Raw genomic sequence first — 26,777 nt, 5'->3', positions numbered from 1 at the left:
GTACTGGGCGGCAGCGGCAGAGGGGTCAGGAAAAGAGTTATGCGCCAGAGTTCTTGCATCTGAATGCATCTTTCCAGAACTGTCTAAAAGTCTTGTCAGAGCAAATCTCCGCAGGCTTTCAGCAGATCAACTCCAGCATTCTGGAGGTGAAGACACTTCTGCAAACCATGCATTCAGAAGCAAGATCTTCGCCAAACCACACCTTTTTCAGGTCTGTTGTGGAGCGCATGGCAACACTATCTCCTACCCAGCAGATGCATGTAATGCATTCGTGCCACGGTGCTCTACAGCAGGTTACCTCCCAACCTCCACCTCCCACCACTGTAGTTCCTCCACCTGCACCCCCTCCAGCCACTTTCCATCCTCCCCCTCCTATTACATCTGCACCCCCTCCAGCCACTTTCCATCCTCCCCCTCCTATTACATACCAGCAACCTCCCCAGTACCAGCAACCTCCCCAGTACCAGCAACCTCCCCAGTACCAGACATCTCCCACTTCCAGCAACCTGCCCCTTACCAAACTCCTTCCCCGTACCAAACTCCTTCCCCGTACCAAACTCCTTCCCCATACAACTTTCCATCAACATCATCTGCTCCTACAGTCCCTGCCCAACCCTCCACTCCACCGCCCACCACCTCTTCTGCCTCCCACATGTCCACCCATTCTGTAGCTTTTTCCACACCATCGCCTCTAACTGTTCCTTCCCCACCACGATCCCAGTCCTCTCTCCACACTCCCATTGGCGAAGTGTCCCGCAGCCCCTCCAGCAGTATTTCCACCCCACACTACACAGATTTATGATGTGTTTTGTAATAAAAATGCCCAGTTGGTTTCAAACCTTTATTAAAAAAGTTTTTTTAACTTTAAAAACAGTTTACAAAAAAAAAATATTTTAAATAAAAGTTAAATTATTGTTTACACTGGTTGTCTGTCATTTCTTTCTGCGGCGAAATATGTTTAAAAAAAAGGTTAAATACAGGGTATTTAAAAGGTAAAAAGGTATTCAAAACCAGGTATATAACTGTGGGTAAATTTTAGCTTTTTGCCACAGTTGTGTTCCTGGTTGTGTTTGAAGCAAAGTATTTCACCTAAAAAGTTGTGTTTATTGTTGGTGATTTCCTAACAATGTACACAACTTTTGTTAAAAGGTGAAATACTTTGCATAAAACACAACCAGGTACACACCTGTGGCCTAAAGCTAAAAATAGAGACCATGACAAGATAGCCAACTTTGGTTGGCAAAGGTATATACTGTTGGTACAGAAGGTACACAAGTTTGGTTAGGGCACAAATCTTTCACACTCTGTCATCCTGCCAGTGTACTCTGCCTTGAGGTGACAAAGTATAGTGCAAAATTGTCCCTCATTACTGAAACCGTCACAGAACTTCTAGTGGTAATGTCATGGTAATCTTGCAAGGTGGTTTCTTCAGAGGTGTCCTCAATGGAAATGGGTTCCTTGCAGATAACAAAATTGTGGAGTACCACGCAAGCTTTGATCACCTCGTCAACAGTTTCTGTCTTGAGGTTGATCGCAGTCAATAGGACCCGCCATTTGGCTGTCAGAATACCAAAGGTACATTCAACCATTCTTCTTGCTCTTGTGAGGCGGTAATTAAAAGTGCATTTTGGTCTTGTCAATCCTCTGCTAGAGTACGGTTTCAAAAGGTGTTCTGACAGCTGGAAAGCTTCATCCCCTACACAGACAAATGGCATAGGTGGACCAGATGTTTGCGGCAGCGGTCTAGGTGGTGGGAACTGGAAGGTGTTTCCATACAGTTTACGCCCCATGGCAGACAGTTTGAAAACTTGAGTGTCATTGGAGCGGCCATAGGCCCCAATATCAACAGCAATAAATTTGTATTCCGCGTCAGCGATGGCCATGAGGACAATTGAAAAATATTTCTTGTAACTGAAATATTCCGATCCCGATCCGGCTGGCTTTACAATGCGGATATGTTTACCGTCCACAGCGCCCAAGCAGTTGGGAAACTGACATATCTGTTGAAACTTGTCAGCAATTTCAATCCACCTCTCTGTTGTGGGCTCTGGTAAAAACTCTTCAGCTAAGGAGTCCCACAGTGCACGGCATGTGTACTTCACTATTCCAGATATGGTGGAAATCCCGAGTCTGTACTGGAAATGCAGTGACGAAAGGGATTCTCCAGTTGCAAGAAATCTGTGGGGAATCAAAAAACAATAAATTAGTTTTAAATCACAGCATTACATACCAAAACTCAGCTATAACACTTGGAGATACAAACTACCACCAACAAGAATGCAGAGAAAGTGTGCTCTGATGCGATCACATCCAATAAATGTGGCTTACCTTAAAGTCACCATCAGACGCTCTGCGGGTGAAACAGAGAAGCGGCAATAGGTGTCCGCTTTTCTTATGAGGTGTGCAATGCGCTCCACCAAGTAATCAAAATTCTCCATTTTCATCCGAACATATCCAAAAAATTTATCCGGGTTTCGTCGAAGGTCCATGCAGAGTGTAGAATAGACCCCACGCGTCATTCTCTTGGCTGTGATGGGGTGGATCCACAAACGTCGTCTACGATGCCTGATGCACTGCTGTCTCGCTCTCTCCTTCTCCAGAACAATCACCCTCAAACGATTCGCCTCCGCTATAAAATCCGCCAAATTCTTCAAAATATTTCCAATGACAACATCCATCTTCGCCAGTAACTTGCTCTTCTCTCCAACCTGCACTTTCTCCTCTACAACCTGTCAAAGAAGGGCTGTAGGAACACGCTATATATAGTTTTCCAGTAGCCAATCCCGTTCGGAAGGCCACAAGGGTCAATTTTAAAAACCGGATCCGGCGTAATCCGTCGAAAAACGGATAGAAAAACGGATGAACCGGATGAGACGGATCCGGTTTTGTCTGTCAAGAACAAGACGGATCCGGCAGAAAACCGGATCCGGCACATCAGGTTTTACAAAACATTTGCCGGATCCGGCGTTCCGGCACGACGCCGGATCGCGCCTGACGCCGAAAACCTGATGTGTGAAAGTAGCCTAAATTCACAGAGACGCCAAGGCATTTAAACACAAATGCTGAGCCTGTTGAACTCACAGATCTCAGCGGAATGCACGCACGGTATATGGTCACAGGACTCGGGCCCAAGATACAGGGTCAGCGTCCTTCTTGACCTACCGTGCGTACGGCATTGCAACTGCGGACGCCAATGAATACTGCTGACTGCAGCGCGGCGACAGACACTGCCGCAAGACGACAATGCCCGGTAGCAGGCACACTGTCGGACGCTAGTACCGTGGATGATATGCACCGTGGCCTGTAGCTTGCCACTGACTGGCGCTGACTCTATCACTAGTTCCCTATCCACACACGTAATATCAGAGAGAGAGGAATCTTAATGAGCCATTTGCAAGTCCATGCATCCGTCATCATTCACACAGGTAGCAACTAGAGTCTATACTAGCGCATGGCCGAGCGGCCATGCGAACCTTTTATGGCTGGGACCTTCCGGAAGCTTCCAGATCCCTGAGATGGACCAATCAGATCTGGAGAAGGACCTGTGCATGTGACTCCCAATCTCCAATGGGAGATCGTCTCGTGAGCATGCTCAGTGGAGCGAAGGAAGGACTTAGCCTCTGGAGTGGCTTGCTGCAGTGCAGCCTGCATTGCGATTGCTGACCCAGAGGTGGCAGCAATAACCAGACCTACAGAGCTGGTCTGAGCAGAGTGTCGGGAACGACGGGACTGTTGAGCAGGCTCCTCTGCGGTCGATGGAGAATGGGAGACTGCTGAATGTGAGGCTCTGGATCTCTGCTGTGCAGTTGCAGGAACCCGACGCCTAACATATAGATGGCAGTGGGGACAGAAGGAAATGGCTAGTAAATAGAGAAAGAAGCAGAATTCTCTGATAAAATATATTTCAATTTCTTATGCTGTGGCATGTAAAAGTTTGGGCACCCCTGTTCAAAATTACTGTTATTGTGAATAGTCAAGCAAGTTGAAGATGAAATGATCTCTAAAAGGCGATGACACATTTCCTTTGTATTTTAGGAAAAAAAATATAAATATATAAATATATTTTCATCTTTTACATTTTAAAAATTACAAAAAGGGAAATGGAGTAATGCAAATGTTTGGGCACCCTGCATGAGTAGTACCTAGTGGATCCCCCTTATAAAAGTATCACAGCTCGTAAATTCTTTTTGTAGCCAGACAAGGTTCTTTCATTTCTTGTTTGAGGAGTTTTCATCCATTCTTGTTTGGAAAATTCTTGGGTCTTTTGCATGTACTGCTAGTTTGAGGTCTAGCCACAGATTTTCAATGATGTTCAGATCAATGGACAGTGAGGGCCATTGTAAAACCTTCAACTTGCACCTTTTGAGGTATTCAATTGTGGATTTTCATGTGGGTTTAGGATTATTATACATTTATAGAAGTCATGAAGACATCCCCTTTTCAACTTCAGCTTTTTTACAGATGGTGTTATGTTTGCATCAAGAATTTGTTGGAATTTCATTGAATCCATTCTTATTGCTACCCATGAAATGTTCCCTGTGCTATTGGCTGCAACACAACCTCAAGGCATGATTGATCCACCCCCATGCTCAATGGTTGGCGAGATGTTCCTCTCCTGAAGGCCATATTTGTGCAGGTGTTTCTGAACACAAGACCAATGCAGCACAAGCACAAGCAGATGGTGAACAAGCCATATACCAACAAAATTCTGAAAATTCTGCAAGAGTCCAAATAATTCTACACTTGAGTGTACATCAGGAGGGAATATCCCACCTGAGCTCTCATTGCAAGATGTATTTTCTTTTCAAGCCAAAGACTAAATAAGGCAATATATGCATATATAGCCTACTCACATAGCCTTGTGCTAACAAAATTACTTTTACTTTCTGGAACATTAAATGAACTTGTCCTGACATGAATCTAGAAATGGAGTATAAAATCACATCTCTCCCTTGTGCACACAGAAGCTTTACATGTTTCACATAGTTATAGTGTTGCAGAGAAATTTGGTTAAAATCTATTTTCTTGGAAACCCTTTCAAAAGTTTTAAAGTGCTGCAAGATCATCTCATATTTATGTGACTCTGACTTCAGCCCTGTAGAATATTTTGGAAAATGTTATCCATTTCTGCAGTGAGCCGAGTAAATATTTTGTCAGTTGTTAAGAAGGAGCTAGAAACCCAATGATGTATCCAACTTCGACAGCAATAGCTGGAACTGCTGGGGAACTTTTTTTCACATTATGTTTTGTAATGTGCTTCATAGCTCCATAGATTAGATGATCTCCGCAAAGCGTGCTAAAAACTAAGAGTAAAGAGGATTTTGTTTTATAAAGTTTTTTTCTGCAAAGAAGAAATTGCTTCCAGTGGGAAAAAAACAATTTACTACTTGGCAATCCTCCTTAATTATAGAGTGATGCGGCTAAGTCCCCATCTAACACTTTTAAATGAAATGAAGGAAAGCAGTAATATATTTTGCAGTTTTAAAGTGTGTTTTTATAGTACTGTCTTCCTGAAAAATTAGCTGGACTAAAAAGAATTATGTTCTAATTTTTAGATCACTTTATGTAAAACAAGAGCTTTAGAAGTGTGTAATTCTATGTCAATGTATATACAATCATGTAAGTAGCATTGGCTTTCCATTTAAATGCCTTTTAAATCCATGTTTGAAAAAGGTTTTGACTGAACTGTACAAACCAGAGTAAACCCAGAACAAAACCTTCAAATTACTATTGAATTGATCAAATGCAGTTATGCTATGTAATATTTGCATTGTGAAACGTTGGTCACCATCTTAAATTTCCTATACCTTGAATTAAAAAAAAAAGGTGCATAATGTTGATGCTGTGCTGTGCGGGATGCTTTGCTACCTGGAAAACTCGCTATTACTGAAGAATCCATGATTTCTTCAATGTTACCACAGTTTCATGAAGTATCTAAACCTTTTTTCTATTTTTATGCCTTGTTGCTGTTCTGCCTTCCTCCACGTATGGTGCTGTGTGGATTTCAGCACACAGCTAAACTTCATCCATTTCCCCAGTAAATAGACTGTATGGATGCTTAAGTGTTATGAATGGGTCACCGAGGAGGATGGCAGGAACAGGCTAAGTCACCAGAAGACCAGAGAGGTTGGTAAGTAAGCAGATTGCAGACCCCTGATCCTATCCACACAACTAGCAGTAGCCGTGGAGCGTTCCGACGATGCCCTAGATGCTTCATCACAGCCGGAAGACTAGCTAAGCCTAAAGACAGAAAGATGAAATCTAAACTGCCCCGGAGCAGATCCCCAAAGGAATAGACAGCCCCCAAACATATATTGTCGGTGAGACAAGATGAGACACAAACACAGGCAGAGAACAGACTGAGCAAACGGTGGGGCCCAACCTGTCTAGACAGGACAGGACAGAAAAGATACTGTCTGCAATCACGCACAAAACCCTGAAAAAGTCCAACACTTCTGATATACAAAAAACCTGAGGTCACACAACCTCACCCCCCGCTAGATCAGCACTATGGTATAAACTGGCAGCAAAGCAAAAAGATACTAACATAACAAGGGACTGAACAAGCTGCAACATATGAAGCAGGGCCCAGCGCTGCCCCCAGCAGGGAGCACGCTGAACCCTAGCAGCAAAACAGAAAGCAAAAAAAGACACAACCAGATTAGATGCAAAGGATTAGCAAAAGAATCACTTTGCTGAACCATGCAGATCAGGCAGGGGACAAAAGAACTCCAAATGTACACAGAGGAAATCACCAGCAACCTCCAAGAGCAGCCAGCTCAATTATATGCTCCCAGCCAGTAATCCCAGGTTCCCAATTATTGTTATCAGCTGGAGAACTTCCATCCACCTGGCCAGCTCCACTACTCTCAGTAACAATGATGGTGGACAATAGCAAACAATAATGGATGATGTGGACAATATAGTGGATGATATTGGAGTGGTAAAAACTACAAGAGAATAAACAGTGTATCAGTAATGGCAGATAACAAAGACAACAGCATGATACAGAGTGCAATTAACATCAGTAACTGGGGCTTTACAGAGATAGCACATAACACAACATAACACAGAGATACAGGTATCATGGCTATCTAAAGCGAATTCAGGCTGCTAGCATTGTACTACTTATACAGACATGCATTTATCTGCATACAGAGCAAACAACAATATGATACAGAGCACAACATGCCTAACTACACAGTATGCTACATGGTGGCTGAATAACTGTTCTAACACAAACATGTAAGTACATTTGACTCTCACCGGAATCTGCTTGTCAGGAGCAGCGATTTGTAACGAGAGAGTACCAGATCATGTGTGTAAGACTCAAAGGTCTAGGGGAAAATGTCTGCAAGCCTTCTTGCTCGGGAAGCTACGGGGGTGGTTCTAATCAGACCACACTGTTAAAGTGAAATGCTCACTTTATCCAGGAACAGGATAAATGGGCAGCAAATGACATTTAATGGTTATAGCTGGTACTTCACCATGAATTAACTTGCTGCACATAAATGGGCAGTACAGTTGCCCTTTTAATTGTAAGCATATCTATTCATCGTGCAAAAAACAATCAAAATGTGCAGAGCTCAGAATACAGGAACACACAGCTCAGAAGACAGGAGCACGCAGCTAAGACAGGAGCGCGGATTTGCTCTCTAAGTATGCACACAGAGCAGAGTACGAGTACTAGAAAATACTATGTTTACAATTAATTAATCAGCCATCATGTGCCAGGAAATATGCAGGCTTGGAGTGCGAGAATGCATCAAAGTCAGGAAGACAGCATTTGAAGTTACCAATACGTCAAATGTCGGTAAGGGGTTAACAATACTCTTCTTCACTGAGGTTGATTAGTAATCATGAAGGGCCCCAACAGTTGTGTCCCCAGCGATCAAACATTTAATCACGTATCATATGTATGGTTGATATAGTTTCTTTGTGGGAAAACCATTTTGCAGTGTATTTAATTACACTGTATTAGCTTTTTTTATCAAACGCTTCTTTAAAAGCCAAGAGCAGCAGTTTAGCTACATTTCACCTGAATATACAAATTAATCCATTACACCTCATTTGAAAACTTCACTACTGTCCATCCAGCAGAAATGCAGAGCAAAGTAGCTTTGTAGCCAAGTTTACATAATACTTTCCAAGAACTACCATGTGCTGTACACAAATAGCATAATAAATGACATGTCTTAATTCATGAATTACCAATAATAAATGTCATATGGGCTTATATTTGTTCATATAAACATATTATATTCCTGCTATATTCCTTATTCTTTAACCCCTTTCTGACATCAGACGTACTATCCCGTCCATGGGACCCGGGCCCCTATGCCCATGGACGGGATAGTAAGTCTAGCGCGATCAGTGGCCCCCACGTGGTGAGCACCGCTGATCGCGGCCGGGTGTCAGCTGATTATCACAACTGACACCCGGCACAATGTGTCAGGGGTGGTCATGGACCGCCCCCGACACGTTAACCCCTTGCACACCGCGATCAAACATGATCGCGGTGTACCGGGGGTTAAAGGGAAGCATCGGCAGGGAGGGGGCTCCCTCCGTGCTTCCCTGAGCCCCCCACAGCAGCGCAATGTGCAGCGCTGCTGCGGGGGGCTCTTTCCCTGCAGGCCCCCGAATCCAAGATGGCGACGGGGGCCTGAAGGGAGCTGACTTCCTCAGTGCCTGCAAAGCGCAGGATGTGACAGATCAGCGGTCTGTCACAGGACAGTGATGTCCCACCTGGGACTATGTAATAAAGTTTAAAAAAAAAAAAAAGTGTTAAAATAATTTTTAAAAAATCACCAAATAAATTAGAAAAAAAAAATATTCCCCCAATAAATCCATTTTTTTTAAATAAAAAAAAAACAATAAAAGATTTATTATCATACCGCCAAACAAAAAGTGCAATAACGCGCGATCAAAAAGATGCATATAAATATCCATGGTACCGCTGAATACATCATCTTGTCCCGCAAAAAACGAGCCGCCATACAGCATCATCAGCGAAAAAATAAAAAAAGTTATAGCTCGCAGAATAAAGCGATGCAAAAATAATTATTTTTTATATAAAATAGTTTTCATTGCATAAAACTGCCAAAACATAAAAAAAGACATTAATGAGGTATCACTGTAACCATACTGACCCGAAAAATAAAACCGCTTTATCAATTTTACCGCACGCGGAACGGTGTAAACGCACCCCCCGAAAATAAATTCACAAAACGCTGGTTTTTGTTCATTCTGTGTCCCAAAAATCGGAATAAAAAGAGATCAAAAAATGTCACGTGCCCGAAAATGGTACCAATAAAAAGTCAACTCATCCCGCAAAAAATAAGACCTCACATGACTCGGTGGGTCAAAATATGGAAAAATTATAGCTCTCAATATGTGGTGATGCAAAAACTATTTTTACAATAAAAGCGTCTTTTAGCGTGACAGCTGCCAAAAATAAAAACCGCCATAAATAGTTAATCAAACCCCCCGCTACCACCCCCTTAGTTAGGGAAAAATAATAAAATTAAAAGAAAATGTATTTATTTCCATTTTCCCATTAGGGTTAGTGTTAGGGCTAGAGTTAGGGCCAGGGCTAGGGTTAGGATTAGGGCTAGGGCTAGGGTTAGGGCTGAGATTAGGGTTAGGGGTGTGTTGGGGTTCGGGTTGGAGTTAGAATTGGGGGTTTCCACTGTGTGGGCACATCAGGTGCTCTCCAAATGCAACATGGCGTCTGATCTCAATTCCAGCCAATTCTGAGTTGAAAAAGTCAAATGGTGCTCCTTCCCTTCCAAGCGCTGCCATGCGCCCAAACAGTGTTTTACCCCCACATGTAGTGTATCAGCCTAGTCAGGACAAATTGCAAAACAACTTTTGGGGTCCAATTTCTCCTGTTACCCTTAGGAAAACAAAAAATTGTGGGCAAAAATATCATTTTTGTGGAAAAAAATGATTTTTTTATTTTCACACCCGAGCGTTATAAACTTCTGTGAAGCACTTGGGGGTTCAAAGTGCTCACCACACATCTAGATAAGTTCCATGGGGGGTCTAGTGTCCAAAATGGGGTCACTTGTTGGGAGTTTCAATAGTTTTGGTACATCAGGGGCTCTCCAAACGCACATGACACCCACAGACCATTCCATCAAAGTCTGCATTCCAAAACGTCACTACTTCCCTTCCGAGCCCCGACGTGTGTCCATACAGTAGTTTTCTCCCACATATGGGGTGTCAGCATACTCAGGACAAATTGGACAACAACTTTTGGGGTTCAATTTCTCCTGTTACCCTTGGGAAAATAAAAAAATTGGGGACTAATTGATCATGTTTGTGGAAAAAATAAGATTTTTTTTATTTTCATGCCCTGGCATTATAGACTTCTGTGAAGCCCTTGGGGGTTCAAAGTGCTCACCACACATCTAGATAAGTTCCTTAGGGGGTCTAGTTTCTAAAATGGGGTCATTTGTGGGGGGTTTCCACTGTTTAGGTACATCAGGGGCTCTCCAAATGCACATGACACCCGCAGACCATTCCATCAAAGTCTGCATTCCAAAACGTCACTACTTCCCTTCCGAGCCCCGACATGTGCCCATACAGTAGTTGTCTCCCACATATGGGGTATCAGCATACTCAGGACAAATTGGACAACAACTTTTGGGGTCCAATTTCTCCTGTTACCCTTGGAAAAATAAAAAAAATTGGTGACTAAAAGATCATGTTTGTGGAAAAAATAAGAATTTTTTATTTTCACGCCCGGGCGTTATAAACTTCTGTGAAGCACTGGGGGGTTCAAAGTGCACACCACAAACCTAGATAAGTTCCTTGGGGGGTCTAGTTTCCAAAATGGTGTCATTTGTGGGGAGTTTCCACTGTTTTGGTGCATCAGGGGTTTTCCAATCGCGACATGGTGTCCGATCTCAATTCCAGCCAAAAACGTCAAATGGTGCTGCTTCCCTTCCGAGCTCTGCCATGCGCCCAAATAGTGGTTTACCCCCACATGTGGGGTATCAGCGTACTCAGACAAATTGCACAATAACTTTTAGGGTCCTGTTACCCTTAGAAAAATAAGAATTGAGGGTGAAAAGATCATTTTTGTGGAAAAAATATGATTTTTTAATTGTACAGCTGTACGTTATAAACTTCTGTGAAGCCCTTGTGGGTTCAAAGTTCTCACCACATATCTAGATAAGTTCTTTGGGGGGTCTAGTTTCCAAAATGGGGTCACTTGTGGGGGGTTTCCACCAGGGCTGTGGAGTCGGTAAGCCAAACCTGCGACTCCGACTCCGACTCAATTTCCCTTACACCGACTCCGACTCCAACTCCGACTCCGACTCCACAACTCCGACTCCGACTCCCACACATATTGCTTATATTTAAGTGAAAAATTTATTGTAGTACAATGTGAACCTCAGACATTTAATCGTTTTTATGATCCAATAATCAAGATATTTAGATAGAACAGAATATATATTGGTGTACTACCCGGTTTTCATTCTTTTTGGTACAGATACGATATGGATAGACAGATATGGATAAATGGATAGATAGAGCAGATTTCTAATCTGCTTTTGCTATTGAAAACATTATGTATGAGCTCAAAAACCTTTCAGGTGATGGAGTTTTTTAAAAAGATGATCAGCTTTTGCAGCTAAAAAACGTATCCTCAAAAAACACAGGAAAAACGCTGTGTGTGAATGTAGCCTTAGATCAGGAATATAACAGCCATTTATAGGACATTTCATAACTTTCCCAAACTCCTATGAAAAAATATTCAGCACATCCTGCATTGAATTACTGTACCCAATTTATTATATATTTTAGGAGTCGGAGTCGGTCCATTTTATACCGACTCCAACTCCGACTCCGACTCCACCAAAATGAGCACCGACTCCGACTCCGACTCCACGACTCCGACTCCACAGCCCTGGTTTCCACTGTTTAGATACATCAGGGGCTCTCCAAACGTGACATGGTGCCCGATCTGAATTCCAGCCAATTTTGCATTGAAAAAGTCAAACAGCGCTCTTTCCCTTCTGAGCTCTGCCATGTGCCGAAACAGTGGTTCCCCCCACATATCTGGTATCAGCGTACTCAGGACAAATTGCACAATAACTTTTGCAGTCCAATTTCTCCTGTTACCCTTGGTAAAATAAAAAAAATTGAACCTGAAGTATTTTTTTTGTGAAAAAAAGTTAATGTTCATTTTTTTTAAATATTCAAAAAATTCCTGTGATGCACCTAAAGGGTTAATAAACTTCTTGAATATGGTTTTGAGTACCTTAAGGGGTGCAGTTTTTAGAATGGTGTCACTTTTGGGTATTTTCTGTCATATAGACCCCTCAAAGTGGCTTCAAATGTGATGTGGTCCGTAAAAATAAAATGGTGTTGCAAAAATGAGAAATCGTTGGTCAATTTTTAACCCTTATAACTACTGGAGGTAGTGGAGCTGTTCTGATTGACAGAGGCTTGCCACCTGATAATGAGGAAGACAGTTGGAGATCTGTGGTTTCTGATTGGGATTTAAGACAGCTGACTCCCTCTATCCCTGCTGGTGATTTTTTTCCTGTGCCTTCTAGGTCTGATGTCTCCTGCTCTTTCCCTGCATGGTTCAGCTAAGTGGTTCATTTGTTATTCTGTTTGCATTTGATCTGGTTTTGTTTATCTCTGCTTTGTGTGGGTCAGCCAGCTCGGCTGGGGCTGTGCTGAATCACCATGCATATGTTACTGCATGTGCCAGTTTGTTTTGTCCCGTTATATTGGTCCCTTTTTGCTTTGCTTTCAGAACATACCAGAGTGCTGATATAGTGGGGGTGAAGTCGTGCGACTTCAGTGTTTTTGTACATCAGACATGTTGGATGTTTTGCAGGGTTTTTTGCGTGATTGCAGACAGTGTCTTTCCTGTCCTGTCCTGTCTAGTCAGTTTGGGCCCCATCGTTTGCTCAGTCTATTTTTCTGCCTGCGTTTGTGTTTTCATCTTGTCTCACCAACAATATATGTTTGGGGGCTATCTATTCCTTTGGGGTCTGCTCCGGGGCAGTTTAGATTTCCCCTTTCTTGCTTTAGGCTTAGCTAGCTCTCCGGCTGTGCCGAGGCATCTAGTATCATCGTAGGCATGCTCCATGGCTACTGCTGGTTGTGTGGACAGGATCAGGGGTCTGCATCCGCTTAGTTACCACCCTCTCTGGTTTTCTGTGGCTTAGCTTGGGTCTGCTATCCTCCTCGGTGCCCATATCCATTTTAATATCATTTTTATTTTTATTCTTATTAATATCATATATTTCCATATAAAGATTTTCTTTATTCCTTTTTTTTCCTTTCTCTCTTTCTTTTTCTTTCGGCAATATATTCTCTGCTCATTTGGACTAGTGGATTATACAGCGGCTATCACTCCTTTTTGTTCCTTCTCTGCGGGTTCGTTTAGCGCTTTCTTCATTTCTTTTCCTTTTGTCTTCTTTCTTCTTTTCTCTCTCCTTTTCTTTTCAAATTATTTACCTGGAAATACACCAAATGTATTAATTTTGTCGGATGTACCAAGCTTTTAACATTTTTTGATACTGATGACCTCTGACCTTTATCTCCCTCCCAACATGTGACTCTTGGCGCCAATATTTGAATTGTGTATGTATAAAACCGGCAATGTCTTTACCTGCCTGTACATGTCATCCCCTGAGGAAGAGGTTTTTATGACCTCGAAACGCGTTGGGAAATAAATATATTAAACACACAACTTGTGAGGAATGATGGTCTGGCAGCGCACGTTTTATCCATAAAAATCCTACTAGTGAATCGGTGCCCATTCATAGCACTTTGACTGCCAAGAGCTCAGGCTCCAGGCGACGCACCTGATCCAGCGGCGCGGAGTTGGCAACTTCCATGCTCGACACCTTCAACCTCTATTAAGGCTCTGCCCGGTCACCCTTAGGTACCTCTCGACTCTCTTCAGTGTCTGACAGAGTTCTCACATCTTGAATAACAGCACAAGTCACTGCTTTTTCTTTTCTGGTATTCTCAAAGGGTGCAACTTGATCAGCCCCTTTGCTCCCTTTACGTCTCCGGCGACGGGAGGAAGACTTGCTATTTGTACTCGAGTCAGCCTTACTGAACTGTTTTCCGCTTGCGTCACCATCTGAATGGGAGTCACCACCGCCCAATTGGTCATCCTGGATCCAGCAGTCCCCACTTCTAACGGTCACACTTTCTGGTATGGCTGCCACCATCATGTCACTAAGTTGGGCCCGTCCACCATTATCCTTGGTCTTGCCTAACTTAGGACTGTCAACTCTAGGGGGCACATTCTTCATATTATTACCACCTATACACATTACCTCTACAGTTACTTTCCCCTTTATCCACCAGTCCCACAGGGCTTCCAAGTCCCGACCTATTACCAATTTATATAGCAAGTCTGGGACTACTGTCATTTCATGGTACGTGGAGCCCTCAGTCGTGTCAATGTAGGGGTATGCTGTCAAAGTTCCTTTATCATCCCCACCGGAGCCATTCACTCTCGGCCCCGTCCCAGGCGACACAAAACATTCATCAGGGGTCCTCAGAAAAGACACCCAACTCCCCGGGTCTATCAGTCCCATCACCCATTCTCCATCCAGTCAGAAGGAGCACTGTTATGTCAGTTCATTGACCGAGCTATCCACCATACAGCATGGACCTGCAAAGCTTGAACTAAGTTGTTCCCAGCTACAGTCCAATGGCGCATTCGTCGCCTCTTTTTCTTGCCAGCACCCCTATTTGGGTTACAGCCCCCTTTTGGGACTCTGCCCCCATTTGGGCAACTCCTCTATTTTGGGATACTGCCCTACTTTGGGACTCCACCCCCTTTTTGGCAACCATCCCTGTTTGGGTCACCACCCTCTTTAGGGATTCCACCCCCTTTGGGGCAACCATCCCTGTTTGGGTCACCACCCCCTCTCTGGGGTACACCCCGTGGACTCCCCCATGGCACTCTCAGGCCCTAGTTCGCACAGTACACCAATATGTCTCTAGGCTTGCACTGGCCCTTTAAGAGTTTGTACGACACCTCTGAAGCTCTGGTAACTTCCACTGCACCACCTCTTGCTGCTGCCACTGCTACTGCAGCTCCTGCAGAACCTCTTGTTGCAACTGTAGCTCCTCTCCGTAAGGCTCTGCACGGCTCCGCACCGCAGACTTCGTGGACCCGCAAATCCACAGCAAATCTTCGTAACCTCGCCGAGTTACCGTCAGAAACTTATAAGCTTCGTGGACCCGCCGAACCACAGCAAACTTTGTAACCCCGCCATGTTACGGCCAGACACTTGTAATCTTCATGGCCCCGCTGAGCCACAGCAAGCGGTCCTGAAAAAATTTTTATGCTTCCTGGACCGTTCCCGCAGTCTAGCACCATATGTAAGACACTGCTTACTGCATGTGTTTTTGGGGACAACCACTTGGCAGTGGGATTAAAGCACACATGCACGTTTTTCTCACAAAACAGTCTTATTTCGGCTTATTTGGACATCATAAACCGCAACGTAGGCCATGTTACACTTCACAGACCTAACCCATAGTCCATAGCACTTCACAGTTCATGGCTAGTGATGAGTGAGAATACTCGATACTCGGATTTTCCCGAGCATGCTCGGGTGTCCTCCGAGTATTTTGGCATATTCGGAGATTTAGTTTTCGTCGTCTCAGCTGCATGATTTGTGACTTGTAGTCAGGCTGAATACATGTGGGAATTCCCTAACAAACAGGCATTCCACACATGTATTCAAGCTGTCTAGCAGTCGCAAATCATGCAGCTGAGACGATGAAAATTAAATCTCCAAGCATGCCAAAATACTTGGAGGACACCCGAGCATGCTCGGGAAAACCCGAGCAATGAGCATACTCACTCATCACTATTCATGGCTTAACTCGCAGTCACTAAACACGCCGGACTTCTCACTTCGTCTCATTACCATGGGTGACCGCACGCCGAACAGTTCATTAACGTCCACGGAACACAACAAACACCAACAGTCTGTTCCAATGGCAGATACTTCTCTGCTGTTATTATAACCCCCTTTCTGGAGTTACCTTCCTGGAGCTCCTTCTCCACAAATTGACCTCCTGGCAGTCCTGGTTCCCAGGGAAGCTGCCAAACTGGGATCACCATCCCGGACAATACCTTGCTCACCAGGCCACCTGACAGTTCCAGACCCTCAGACGGACGGTAGCTTTCCCAATGCAGTGCCATCACAGACTCTGCCAGTCCATGGTCTCACCCTGTGCTCTTTAGGAAGCCTGTCCTCTCATGGGACCTTCCAACACAGATCTTCCAGGACCTTAGCAAAAACAACCCATTCAGGTCCATACACTGAACATGTGACCCAAACCCTGGTCACATAATGTAGCTTTAACCTCCCCTATAGGTGGGCGGTGTACATTATGTATGGTTAGTCAGTCCCGCCCAGCTCACCGGCCAATCCTGTAAGCCCCCCTTATAAGTAAATAAACACTTGTGGAACAAGTCCCAGAGCAACAATATTTTGGACTTACAGCGCAGAGGACCTCTTCTGCGACACATACCGGCCATTTACAATAACACTATTTCACCATCACCGTTACGCCTCCATGCATATCCTGAGGAGCACATACAGCTCCCCCTAGCTGTAACAGGGGTCCCTGCCTCACATTTTCTTATTTTTAACGCTATTAAAGCACGCCTTCCTTTTCAACTGAAAAGCTGTTTTAATATATACTAGCTTTCCCATATGTAAATTGGGTGTAACAATGCCCTGCTAATTGAGAATTTTCACACCCACTTGTCCAATAAGTGCTATTATTGTCAGATTGTGTAGGGAGCCAACCAAATGACAAGAACAACAACCAACATATCAAGAGAAAAGGCAGTTTCTATTCGATACAAATGTACCCAAAAAAAGTAAAAAATAAAAAAATACCTTTACAGAGCTGTCTATTTTTGTTGTAGAGAGGACATTTTGGGCATTGGGGGGTACTTTAATGGGTGCTGAGGTTACAGTTACACATTGGTCCTAAATAAAAGGATCCAAAATGACCCTCAGCCCAAAATGAGGAATCCAGTAGTATTAAAGAGTAAGACACATCATAACTGGGGAGCCCAATTAGTTATTAGTTTCATGTTATGCCACTGTAGGATTAATTTCTACTTTGCAGCCCCATATCTACAGCACTGTATCCACTAAGCTGGGCGTCAAGCTGCAAATCTCTCCAAAAAAAGAAAAGATAAAAAACAAGGTACAATACATACACACGATGCAAACTCAAAAGTGCCAGAATTTTGTTACACCCGGTCCCAGTTCTGGCCCTGCACCCTGTTCTGGTGCTGCACCCAGTTCTGGTCCCTCACCCACTACTGCTCCCGAGGCTGCCCCTGTACCTCTGCGAGGTCCCTTTCAGGATCCTTGCTCTGTCTGTCCCTCAGCATCCTGCTGCTGCTTCTCTCTCCCCACATCCTGGCACGCTGCCAGCAGGCCTCCAGTGAGAATGTTTAGGACACAAGCTCGCTACCCTCTGGTCTCTTAAAGTGACAGCGCGCATTTTTAGAAAATATCAATTAACCAATGGAAGCACACTGATTACTATTTCTGGCCACTCTGCCATAAGGGGAATGCCGGAGCAATGTATATTTACTCTTGCTAAATCCGGTTCTGTCCCTGCTCTGTCTGCGCTGTAATAGCATTCCGTTTGGCACTCTGCTTATACTGTTTGTTTCCGCAGAATATCAGTGACCTGTTGTTCGGCTATCCTAGACGACATCTGTACCTATACACTCAAGTGCCATCCCATTCCGCCACTCAACATCCGAACTCGTGGACAACGCTAAAGTTGCTGGAGCCATCTTCCTTCCGTCTAGACGAAACCTGACTATCCTCGCCAGAGCCACCTTCATCTCATATACCCGGTGTCCGCCAGTCAGCTCCACCATATCTGTAATATTTGTTTACCCGTTCGTCCCGCAGGGAGAGCTGCCACGTGTCCGGGGTCGAACTGGAGGTAGCACCTGAGTCCCCCAGGTATTCCACTCTGGTCTTGTTCGAGGGACCTTACTACGGATACCTGGGGCTCTCTAGTTACGCCTCCTTCGGGGCCCCTCAGACCGAAGTCTCGAGGTTCCACTCAAAAAATAAAAAATGAATGTGAACCTGTGCCTCCGCTTCCATTCGTTACAAATTTTCTATTCAACTGTGATGCATGTAAAATTTTTACACAGACAAAACATACTAACACTTAAAAATGCCTATAATGTGTGTACACAACCACGGGAACCACCCTAATAAGATGATTTCCCATTGCCTGTCCACAAAAAATAATATACAGTACCAGGTATAGTGTAGATCACAAAAGTGCCTATAAATAAAAACAAGAAAAAAAAGAGCAATGTTGAATGCAAAAAAAAACAACAACATGACAGTATTTGAAATAGATAATAAATCATATTCCTTAGTGCATTAAATGCATTGATCTTTTAAAAAACAAACAAACAATAAAAAAGGACGATAAGGCACTATGGAAACATCAACCATAAGTTGCAGTACAAAATATACAGTAGCAGCAAGGCAAAAGTCCCGTGCAAAGTCAACAATGCTAATAAAAACGGTTAATAGGATATTCCAATGATTGCAGTATGCTTTATTATAGTGGTTTGAAAAAACCACTATATTGTAATCCGAACGCTGCTAACTTATTCTTCTTCTTCTTATTATTATTAAGTTGATTTCCGCAATTAATACAGCCCGAACTGCTACACGCACAGACTCCGTTGAGGTGTCGTTTCGAAGCCAGCGCCCATGAGAGGTGTGCTAAGTATTTTTCGTGTCGATCAGATTTGTAGTTTTTGCGCAATTTGCGTTAGAAAATTTTTTTTCCCGTCATTGGAATGCATTGTCTCCAATGCATTTGAATGGGGAAATGGCAAAACATGCCCTGAGGCGATTGAAATGGCAGTTGAGCTCATTGATATGCACAGGCAGAACCAGTTACTATGCCAACGCCTACGAACGTCACATGACATCTCCAGAACAGAGCTTCTGCCACATAATATCAGCTCTTAAAGCGAAACCCACAGCACAAATGCAAATCTAGCTTCATCACATGACACATGCCCCTGAGAGAGAATGTGCGCCAAAGTGTATTTAGAAGCCCAGTGAGCCAAACTGGCTCTTAAAGGGCCGAAGTGCAAAAGTGACTGTTAAAGGGCCGGCGCACCGAAATGAGTCTTAAAGGGCCAACACGCCAAATCGAAAGCTGAGTGACTACAGGCTCCAAATGGGAGGCTGATCGACCCCCCCGGCCTCCAAATCGGAGGCTGAGCCACCCCGGCCTTCAAATCGGAGGCTGAGCGACCCCGGCCTCCAAATCGGAGGCTGAGCCACCCCGGCCTCCAAATCGGAGGCTGAGCCACCCCGGCCTCCAAATGGGAGGCTGATCGACCCCGGCCTCCAAATGGGAGGCTGATCGACCCCGGCCTCCAAATGGGAGGCTGAGCCACCCCGGCCTCCAAATGGGAGGCTGAGCCACCCCGGCCTCCAAATCGGAGGCTGATCGACCCCGGCCTCCAAATCGGAGGCTGATCGACCCCGGCCTCCAAATCGGAGGCTGATCTACCCCGGCCTCCAAATCGGAGGCTGAGCCACCCCGGCCTCCAAATGGGATCCGGCCACAAAATCAGACCCTGAGGGGCCCTGGCCACAAAATCGGACCCTGAGGGCCCCCACTCACAAAATCGGAACCTGAGGGGTCCCACCCAGAAAATCGGACCCTGAGGGGCCACACCCACAAAATCGGAGCCTGAGAGATCTCCGCCAACAATTCAAGCCCTGAGGAGCCCAGGCCAAGGAATCGGATCCTGAGGGGCCCCACCCACCAAATCAGACCCTGAGGCCAAAGTGGCCCCTGAGAGGCACTCACAGTTAAAATGGATCCTGAGTTGAAAGTCTTGCAGGGGCAGCAGGCAAGTCTCTCTTAAAGGGGTAGCCCGGGCCCCAACCACCAAATCAGACCCTGAGGGGCCCCGGCCACAAAATCGGACCCTGAGGGGCCCCGCCCACCAAATCGGACCCAGAGTGGTCCCGCCCACCAAATTGGACCCAGAGGGTCTCCGCCCACAAAATCAGACCCTAAGGGGCCCCACCCACAAAATCTGACCCTGAGGGGCCCCAACCACAAAATCGGACCCTGATTGGTCCAAACCACAAAATCGGACCCTGAGGGGCCCCAACCACAAAATCGGACCCTGAGGGGCCTCGGACACAAAATCGGACCCTGAGGGGCCCCGGCCACAAAATCGGACCCTGAGGGGCCCAACCCACATAATCGGACCCTGAGGGGCCACGGCCAGAAAATCGGACCCCGAGGGGCCCCGCCCACCAACTTGGACACTGAGGGGCCCCACCCACCAAATTGGACCCTGAGGGGCCCCGCCCACCAAATCGGACCCTGAGGGGACCCGCCCGCCAAATCTGACCCTAAGGGGCCCCGCCCACCAAATCGGACCCAGAGTGGCCCCGCCCACCAAATCGGACCCAGAGTGGCCCCACCCACCAAATCGGACCCAGAGTGGCCCCACCCACCAAATCGGACCCAGAGTGGCCCCACTTACAAAATCGGACCCTGAGGGGCCCCAACCACAAAATTGGACCCTGATGAGCCCCGGGTACAAAATCGGGCCCTGATGAGCCCCACCCACAAAATTGGACCATGAGGGGCCCCACCCACAAAATTGGACCCTGAGGGGATCCGGCCACAAAGTCAGACCCTGAGGGGCCCTGGCCACAAAATCGGACCCTGAGGGCCCCCACTCACAAAATCGGAACCTGAGGGGTCCCACCCAGAAAATCAGACCCTGAGGGGCCACACCCACAAAATCGGAGCCTGAGAGATCTCCGCCAACAATTCAAGCCCTGAGGAGCCCAGGCCAAGGAATCGGATCCTGAGGGGCCCCACCCACCAAATCAGACCCTGAGGCCAAAGTGGCCCATGAGAGGCACTCACAGTTAAAATGGATCCTGAGTTGAAAGTCTTGCAGGGGCAGCAGGCAAGTCTCTCTTAAAGGGGTAGCCCGGGCCCCAACCACCAAATCAGACCCTGAGGGGCCCCGGCCACAAAATCGGACCCTGAGGGGCCCCACCCACCAAATCAGCCCCTGAGGGGCCCCAGCCACCAAATCAGACCCTGAGGGGCCCCACCCACCAAATCGGACCCTGAGGTGCCCTGGCGACAAAATCGGACCCTGAGGGGCCCCACCCACAAAATCGGGCCCTGAGGGGCCCCACCCACAAAATCGGACCATGAGGCCAAAGTGGCCCCTGAGAGGCACCCACAGTTAAAACGGATCCTGAGTTGAAAGTCTTGCAGGGGCAGCAGGCAAGTCTCTCTTAAAGGGGTAGCCCGAGCACCATTTCAAACCACTATCTGTACTTCCTTCAGGAAATACACATCTAGTTCTTCTTCTTATTATTATTATTAAGTTGATTTCCGCAATTAATACAGCCCGAACCGCTACACGCACAGACTCCGTTGAGGTGTCGTTTCGAAGCCAGCGTCCATGTGAGGTGTGCTAAGTATTTTTCGTGTCGATCGGATTTGTAGTTTTTGCGCAATTTGCGTTTGAAAATTTTTTTTCCCGTCATTGGAATGCACTGTCTCCAATGCATTTGAATGGGAAGCTTAAAACGTGCCCTGAGGCGATTGAAATGGCAGTTGAGCTCATTGATATGCGCAGGCACACCCAGTTACTATGCCAACGCCTACGAACGTCACATGACAACCCCAGGAGAGAGCTTCTGCCACATAATATCAGCTCTTAAAGCAAAACCCACAGCACAAATGGAAATCTAGCTTCATCACATGACGCATGCCCCTGAGAGAGAATGTGTGCGCCAAAGTGGATTTAGAAGTAGAGTTGAGCGACTTTGGTCGGATCGGGTTTCGTGAAACCCGAATGAAACAAAATAAGTTTCAGATGAAACTCGTCCGACTAGAGCAAAACAAAGTCGGAGTTTCGTCCGAAACCCGACCCCAATGCAAGTCAATGGGAAATAAAAGTCAGACGAAACGCCGACTTTTTTTGCTCTAGTCGGACGAGTTTCATCTGAAACTTATTTTGTTTCATTCGGGTTTCACGAAACCCGATCCGACCAAAGTCGCTCAACTCTATTTAGAAGCCCAGTGAGCCACCCTGGCTCTTAAAGGGCCGACGCGCCAAAGTGATTCTTAAAGAGCCGGCGCACCAAAATGTGTCTTAAAGGGCCGGCGCGCCAAATCGAAAGCTGAGTGACCCAAGGCTCCAAATCGGAGGCTGATAGACTCTGGCCTACAAAAAGGAGGCTGAGCAACCCTGGCATCCAAATCGGACCCAGAGTGGCCCCGCCCACCAAATCGGACCCAGAGTAGCCTCGCCCACCAAATCAGACCCAGAGTGGCCTCGCCCACCAAACTGGACCCTGAGGAGCCCCACCCACAAAATCGGACCCTGAGGGGCCCCACCCACAAAATCGGACCCTGAGGGGCCCCACCCACAAAATCGGACCCTGAGGGGCCCCACCAACAAAATCGGACCCTGACTGGCCCTGGCCACAAAATCGGACCCTGACGGGCCCCGGCCACAAAATCGGACCCTGAGGGGCCCCGGCCACAAAATCGGACCCTGAGGGACCCCACCTACAAAATTGAACCCTGAGGAGCCCCGCCCACCAAATGGGACCCTGAGGGGCCCCGCTCACAAAATCAGACCCTGAGGGGCCCCGCCCTCAAAATCGGACCCTGAGAGGCCCCGCCCACCAAATCGGACCCTGAGGGGCCCCGCCAAACAAATCGGACTCTGAGGGCCCCCAATCACAAAATCGGACCCTGAGGGGCCCCAACCACAAAATCGGACCCTGAGGGGCCCCGGCCACAAAATCGGACCCTGAGAGATCCCGACCACAAAATCAAACCCAGAGGGGACCCACCCACAAAATTGGACCCTGGGGGCCCCGCCCACCAAATCGGACCCTGAGGGGCCCAGCCCACAAAATCGGACCCTGAGTAGACCCGGCCACAAAATCAGTCCCTGAGGGGCCCCAACCACAAAATCGGACCCTGAGGGGCCCCGGCCACAAAATCGGACCCTGAGGGGCCCCACCCTCAAAATCGGATCCTGAGGGGCCCAACCAACAAAATCGGACCCTGAGGGGCCCCAGCCACAAAATCAGACCCTGAGGGGCCCCGGCCACAAAATCAGACCCTGAGGGGCCCCGGCCACAAAATCGGACCCTGAGGGGCCCTGGCCACAAAATCGGACCCTGACGGGCCCTGGCCACAAAATCGGACCCTGAGGGACCCCGGCCACAAAATCGGACCCTGAGGGACCCCACCTGCAAAATTGAACCCTGAGGAGCCCCGCCCACCAAATGGGACCCTGAGGGGCCCCGCCCACAAAATCGGACCCTGAGGGGCCCCACCCTCAAAATCGGACCCTGAGAGGCCCCGCCCACCAAATCGGACCCTGAGGGGCCCCGCCAAACAAATCGGACTCTGAGGGACCCCACCCACAAAATCGGACCCTGAGGGCCCCCAATCACAAAATCGGACCCTGAGGGGCCCCAGCCACAAAATCGGACCCTGAGGGGCCCCACCCACAAAATCGGACCCTGAGAGACCCTGGCCACAAAATTGAACCCAGAGGGGCCCCACCCACAAAATTGGACCCTGGGGGCCCCGCCCACCAAATTGGACCCTGAGGGGCCCAGCCCACAAAATCAGACCCTGAGTAGACCCGGCCACAAAATCAGACCCTGAGGGACCCCAACCACAAAATCAGACCCTGAGGGGCCCCGGCCACAAAATCGGACCCTGAGGGGTCCCACCCTCAAAATCGGATCCTAAGGGGCCCAACCAACAAAATCGGACCCTGAGGGGCCCCAGCCACAAAATCGGACCCTGAGGGGCCCCAGCCACAAAATCGGACCCTGAGGGGCCCCGGCCACAAAATCGGACCCTGAGCGGCCCAACCACAAAATCGGACCCTGAGGGGCCCCGGCCACAAAATCGGACCCTGAGGGGCCCCGCCCACCAAATCGGACCCTGAGGGGCCCTGCCAAACAAATCGGACTCTGAGGGACCCCACCCACAAAATCGGACCCTGAGGGGCCCCGCCCTCAATATCGGACCCTGAGTAGACCTGGCCACAAAATCAGACCCTGAGGGGCCCCAACCACAAAATCGGACACTGAGGGGCACCGGCCACAAAATCGGACCCTGAGGGGCCCCGGCCACAAAATCGGACCCTGAGGGGCCCCGCCCACCAAATCGGGCCCTGCCAAACAAATCGGACTCTGAGGGACCCCACCCACAAAATCGGACCCTGAGGGGCCCCGCCCTCAATATCGGACCCTGAGTAGACCTGGCCACAAAATCAGACCCTGAGGGGCCCCACCCTCAAAATCGGATCCTGAGGGGCCCAAACAACAAAATCGGACCCTGAGGGGCCCCAGCCACAAAATCGGACCCTGAGGGGCCCCAGCCACAAAATCGGACCCTGAGGGGCCCCGGCCACAAAATCGGACCCTTAGCGGCCCAACCACAAAATCGGACCCTGATGGGCCCCGGCCACAAAATCGGACCCTGAGAGACCCCGGCCACAAAATCGAACCCAGAGGGGCCCCACCCACAAAATTGGACCCTGAGGGGCCCCGCCCACAAAATCGGACCCTGAGGGGCACCGCCCTCAAAATCGGACCCTGAGAGGCCCCGCCCACCAAATCGGACCCTGAGGGGCCCCGCCAACCAAATCGGACTCTGAGGGGCCCCACCCACAAAATCGGACCCTGAGAGACCCCGGCCACAAAATCGAACCCAGAGGGGCCCCACCCACAAAGTTGGACCCTGAGGGGCCCCGCCCACCAAATCGGACCCTGAGGGTCCCCGCCCACAAAATCGGACCCTGAGGGGCCCCGCCCTCAAAATCGGACCCTGAGGGGCCCCAGCCACAAAATCGGACCCTGAGGGGCCCCGCCCTCAAAATCGGACCCTGAGGTGCCCCGCCCACCAAATCGGACCCTGAGGGGCCCTGCCAACCAAATCGGACTCTGAGGGGCCCCACCCACAAAATCGGACCCTGAGAGACCCCGGCCACAAAATCAAACCCAGAGGGGCCCCACCCACAAAATTGGACCCTGAGGGGCCCCGCCCACCAAATCGAACCCTGAGGGGCCCCGCCCACAAAATCGGACCCTGAGGGGCCCCGCCAACCAAATCGGACCCTGAGGGGCCCAACCAACAAAATCGGACCCTGAGGGGCCCTGGCCACAAAATCGGGCCCTGAGGGGCCCTGGTCACAAAATTGGACCCTGAGGGGCCCCGGCCACAAAATTGGACCCTGAGGGGCCCCGGCCACAAAATTGGACCCTGAGGGGCCCCGGCCACAAAATCGGACCCTGAGGGGTCCTGGCCACAAAATCAGACCCTGAGGGGCCCCACCCACAAAATCAGACCCTGAGTGGCCCGGCCATAAAATCAGACCCTGAGGGGCCCCGGCCATAAAATCGGACCCTGAGTGGCCCCGGTCACAAAATCGTACCCTGAGGGGCCCCACCCACAAAATCAGACCATGAGGGGCCCCACCCACAAAATCGGACCCTGAGGGGCCCCACCCATAAAATCGGACCCTGAGGGGCCCCGGCCATAAAATCGGACCCTGAGGGGCCCCGGCCACAAAATTGTAACCTGAGGGGCCCCACCCACAAAATCAGACCATGAGGGGCCCCACCCACAAAATCGGACCATGAGGGGCCCCACCCACAAAATCGGACCCTGAGGGGCCCCACCCATAAAATCGGACCCTGAGGGCCCCCAACCACAAAATAGGACCCTAAGGGGCCCCGCCCTCAAAATCGGACCCTGAGGGGCCCCAACCACAAAATCGGACCCTGAGGGGCACCGGCAACAGAATCGGACCCTGAGGGGCCCCACCCTCAAAATCGGATCCTGAGGGGCCCAACCAACAAAATCGGACCCTGAGGGGCCCCAGCCACAAAATCGGACCCTGAGGGGCCCCACCCACAAAATCGGACCCTGAGGGGCCCCGGCCACAAAATCGGACGCTGAGGGGCCCCGGCCACAAAATCGGACCCTGAGCGGCCCAACCTCAAAATCGGACCCTGAGGGGCTCCGGCCACAAAATCGGACCCTGAGGGGCCCCAGCCACAAAATCGGACCCTGAGGGGCGCCGGCCACAAAATCGGACCCTGAGGGGCCCCAACCACAAAATCAGACCCTGAGGGGCCCCGGCCACAAAATCGGACCTTGAGGGGCCCCAACCACAAAATCGGACCCTGTGGGGCCCCGGCTACAAAATCCGACCCTGAGAGACTCCGGCCACAAAATCGAACCCAGAGGGGCCCCACCCACAAAATTGGACCCTGAGGGGCCCCGCCCTCAAAATCGGACCCTGAGGGGCCCCGCCAACCAAATCGGACTCTGAGGGGCCCCACCCACAAAATCGGACCCTGAGGGGCCCCACCCTCAAAATCGGACCCTGAGGGGCCCAACCAACGAAATCAGACCCTGAGGGGCCCCAGCCACAAAATCGAGTCCTGAGGGGCCCTGGCCACAAAATCGGACCCTGAGGGGCCCCGGCCACAAAATCGGACCCTGAGGGGTCCTGGCCACAAAATCAGACCCTGAGGGGCCCCACCCACAAAATCAGACCCTGAGGGGCCCTGGCCATAAAATCAGACCCTGAGGGGCCCCGGCCATAAAATCGGACCCTGAGGGGCCCCGGCCACAAAACGTACCCTGAGGGG

The 26,777-nt window shown here is 48.7% G+C and overlaps 1 protein-coding gene across 7 annotated transcripts in view; it reads right to left on the bottom strand.

The window, feature by feature from the left end:
* Positions 1 to 26,777, bottom strand: part of AIG1 (androgen induced 1) — a 621,643-nt gene that overhangs the window by 157,658 nt on the left and 437,208 nt on the right. The window contains exon 4 of one of the 7 annotated variants that reach the window (XM_073575670.1): positions 12,283 to 13,485. The exons of the other annotated variants lie outside the window; for them this stretch is intronic. Within the exon in view, the coding sequence (XP_073431771.1) occupies positions 13,423 to 13,485 (63 nt within the window). The 3' untranslated portion in view covers positions 12,283 to 13,422. Of the gene's footprint in view, positions 1 to 12,282; positions 13,486 to 26,777 lie in introns of those variants that run through there. 7 annotated transcript variants of the gene reach the window in all.

This window comes from Dendrobates tinctorius, unplaced genomic scaffold (genome assembly GCF_039654945.1).
Source record: "Dendrobates tinctorius isolate UK_male_01 unplaced genomic scaffold, ASM3965494v1 ptg000046l, whole genome shotgun sequence".
NCBI classification, from domain to species: Eukaryota; Metazoa; Chordata; class Amphibia; order Anura; family Dendrobatidae; genus Dendrobates; species Dendrobates tinctorius.
This window is presented reverse-complemented; position numbering and strand designations above follow the sequence as displayed.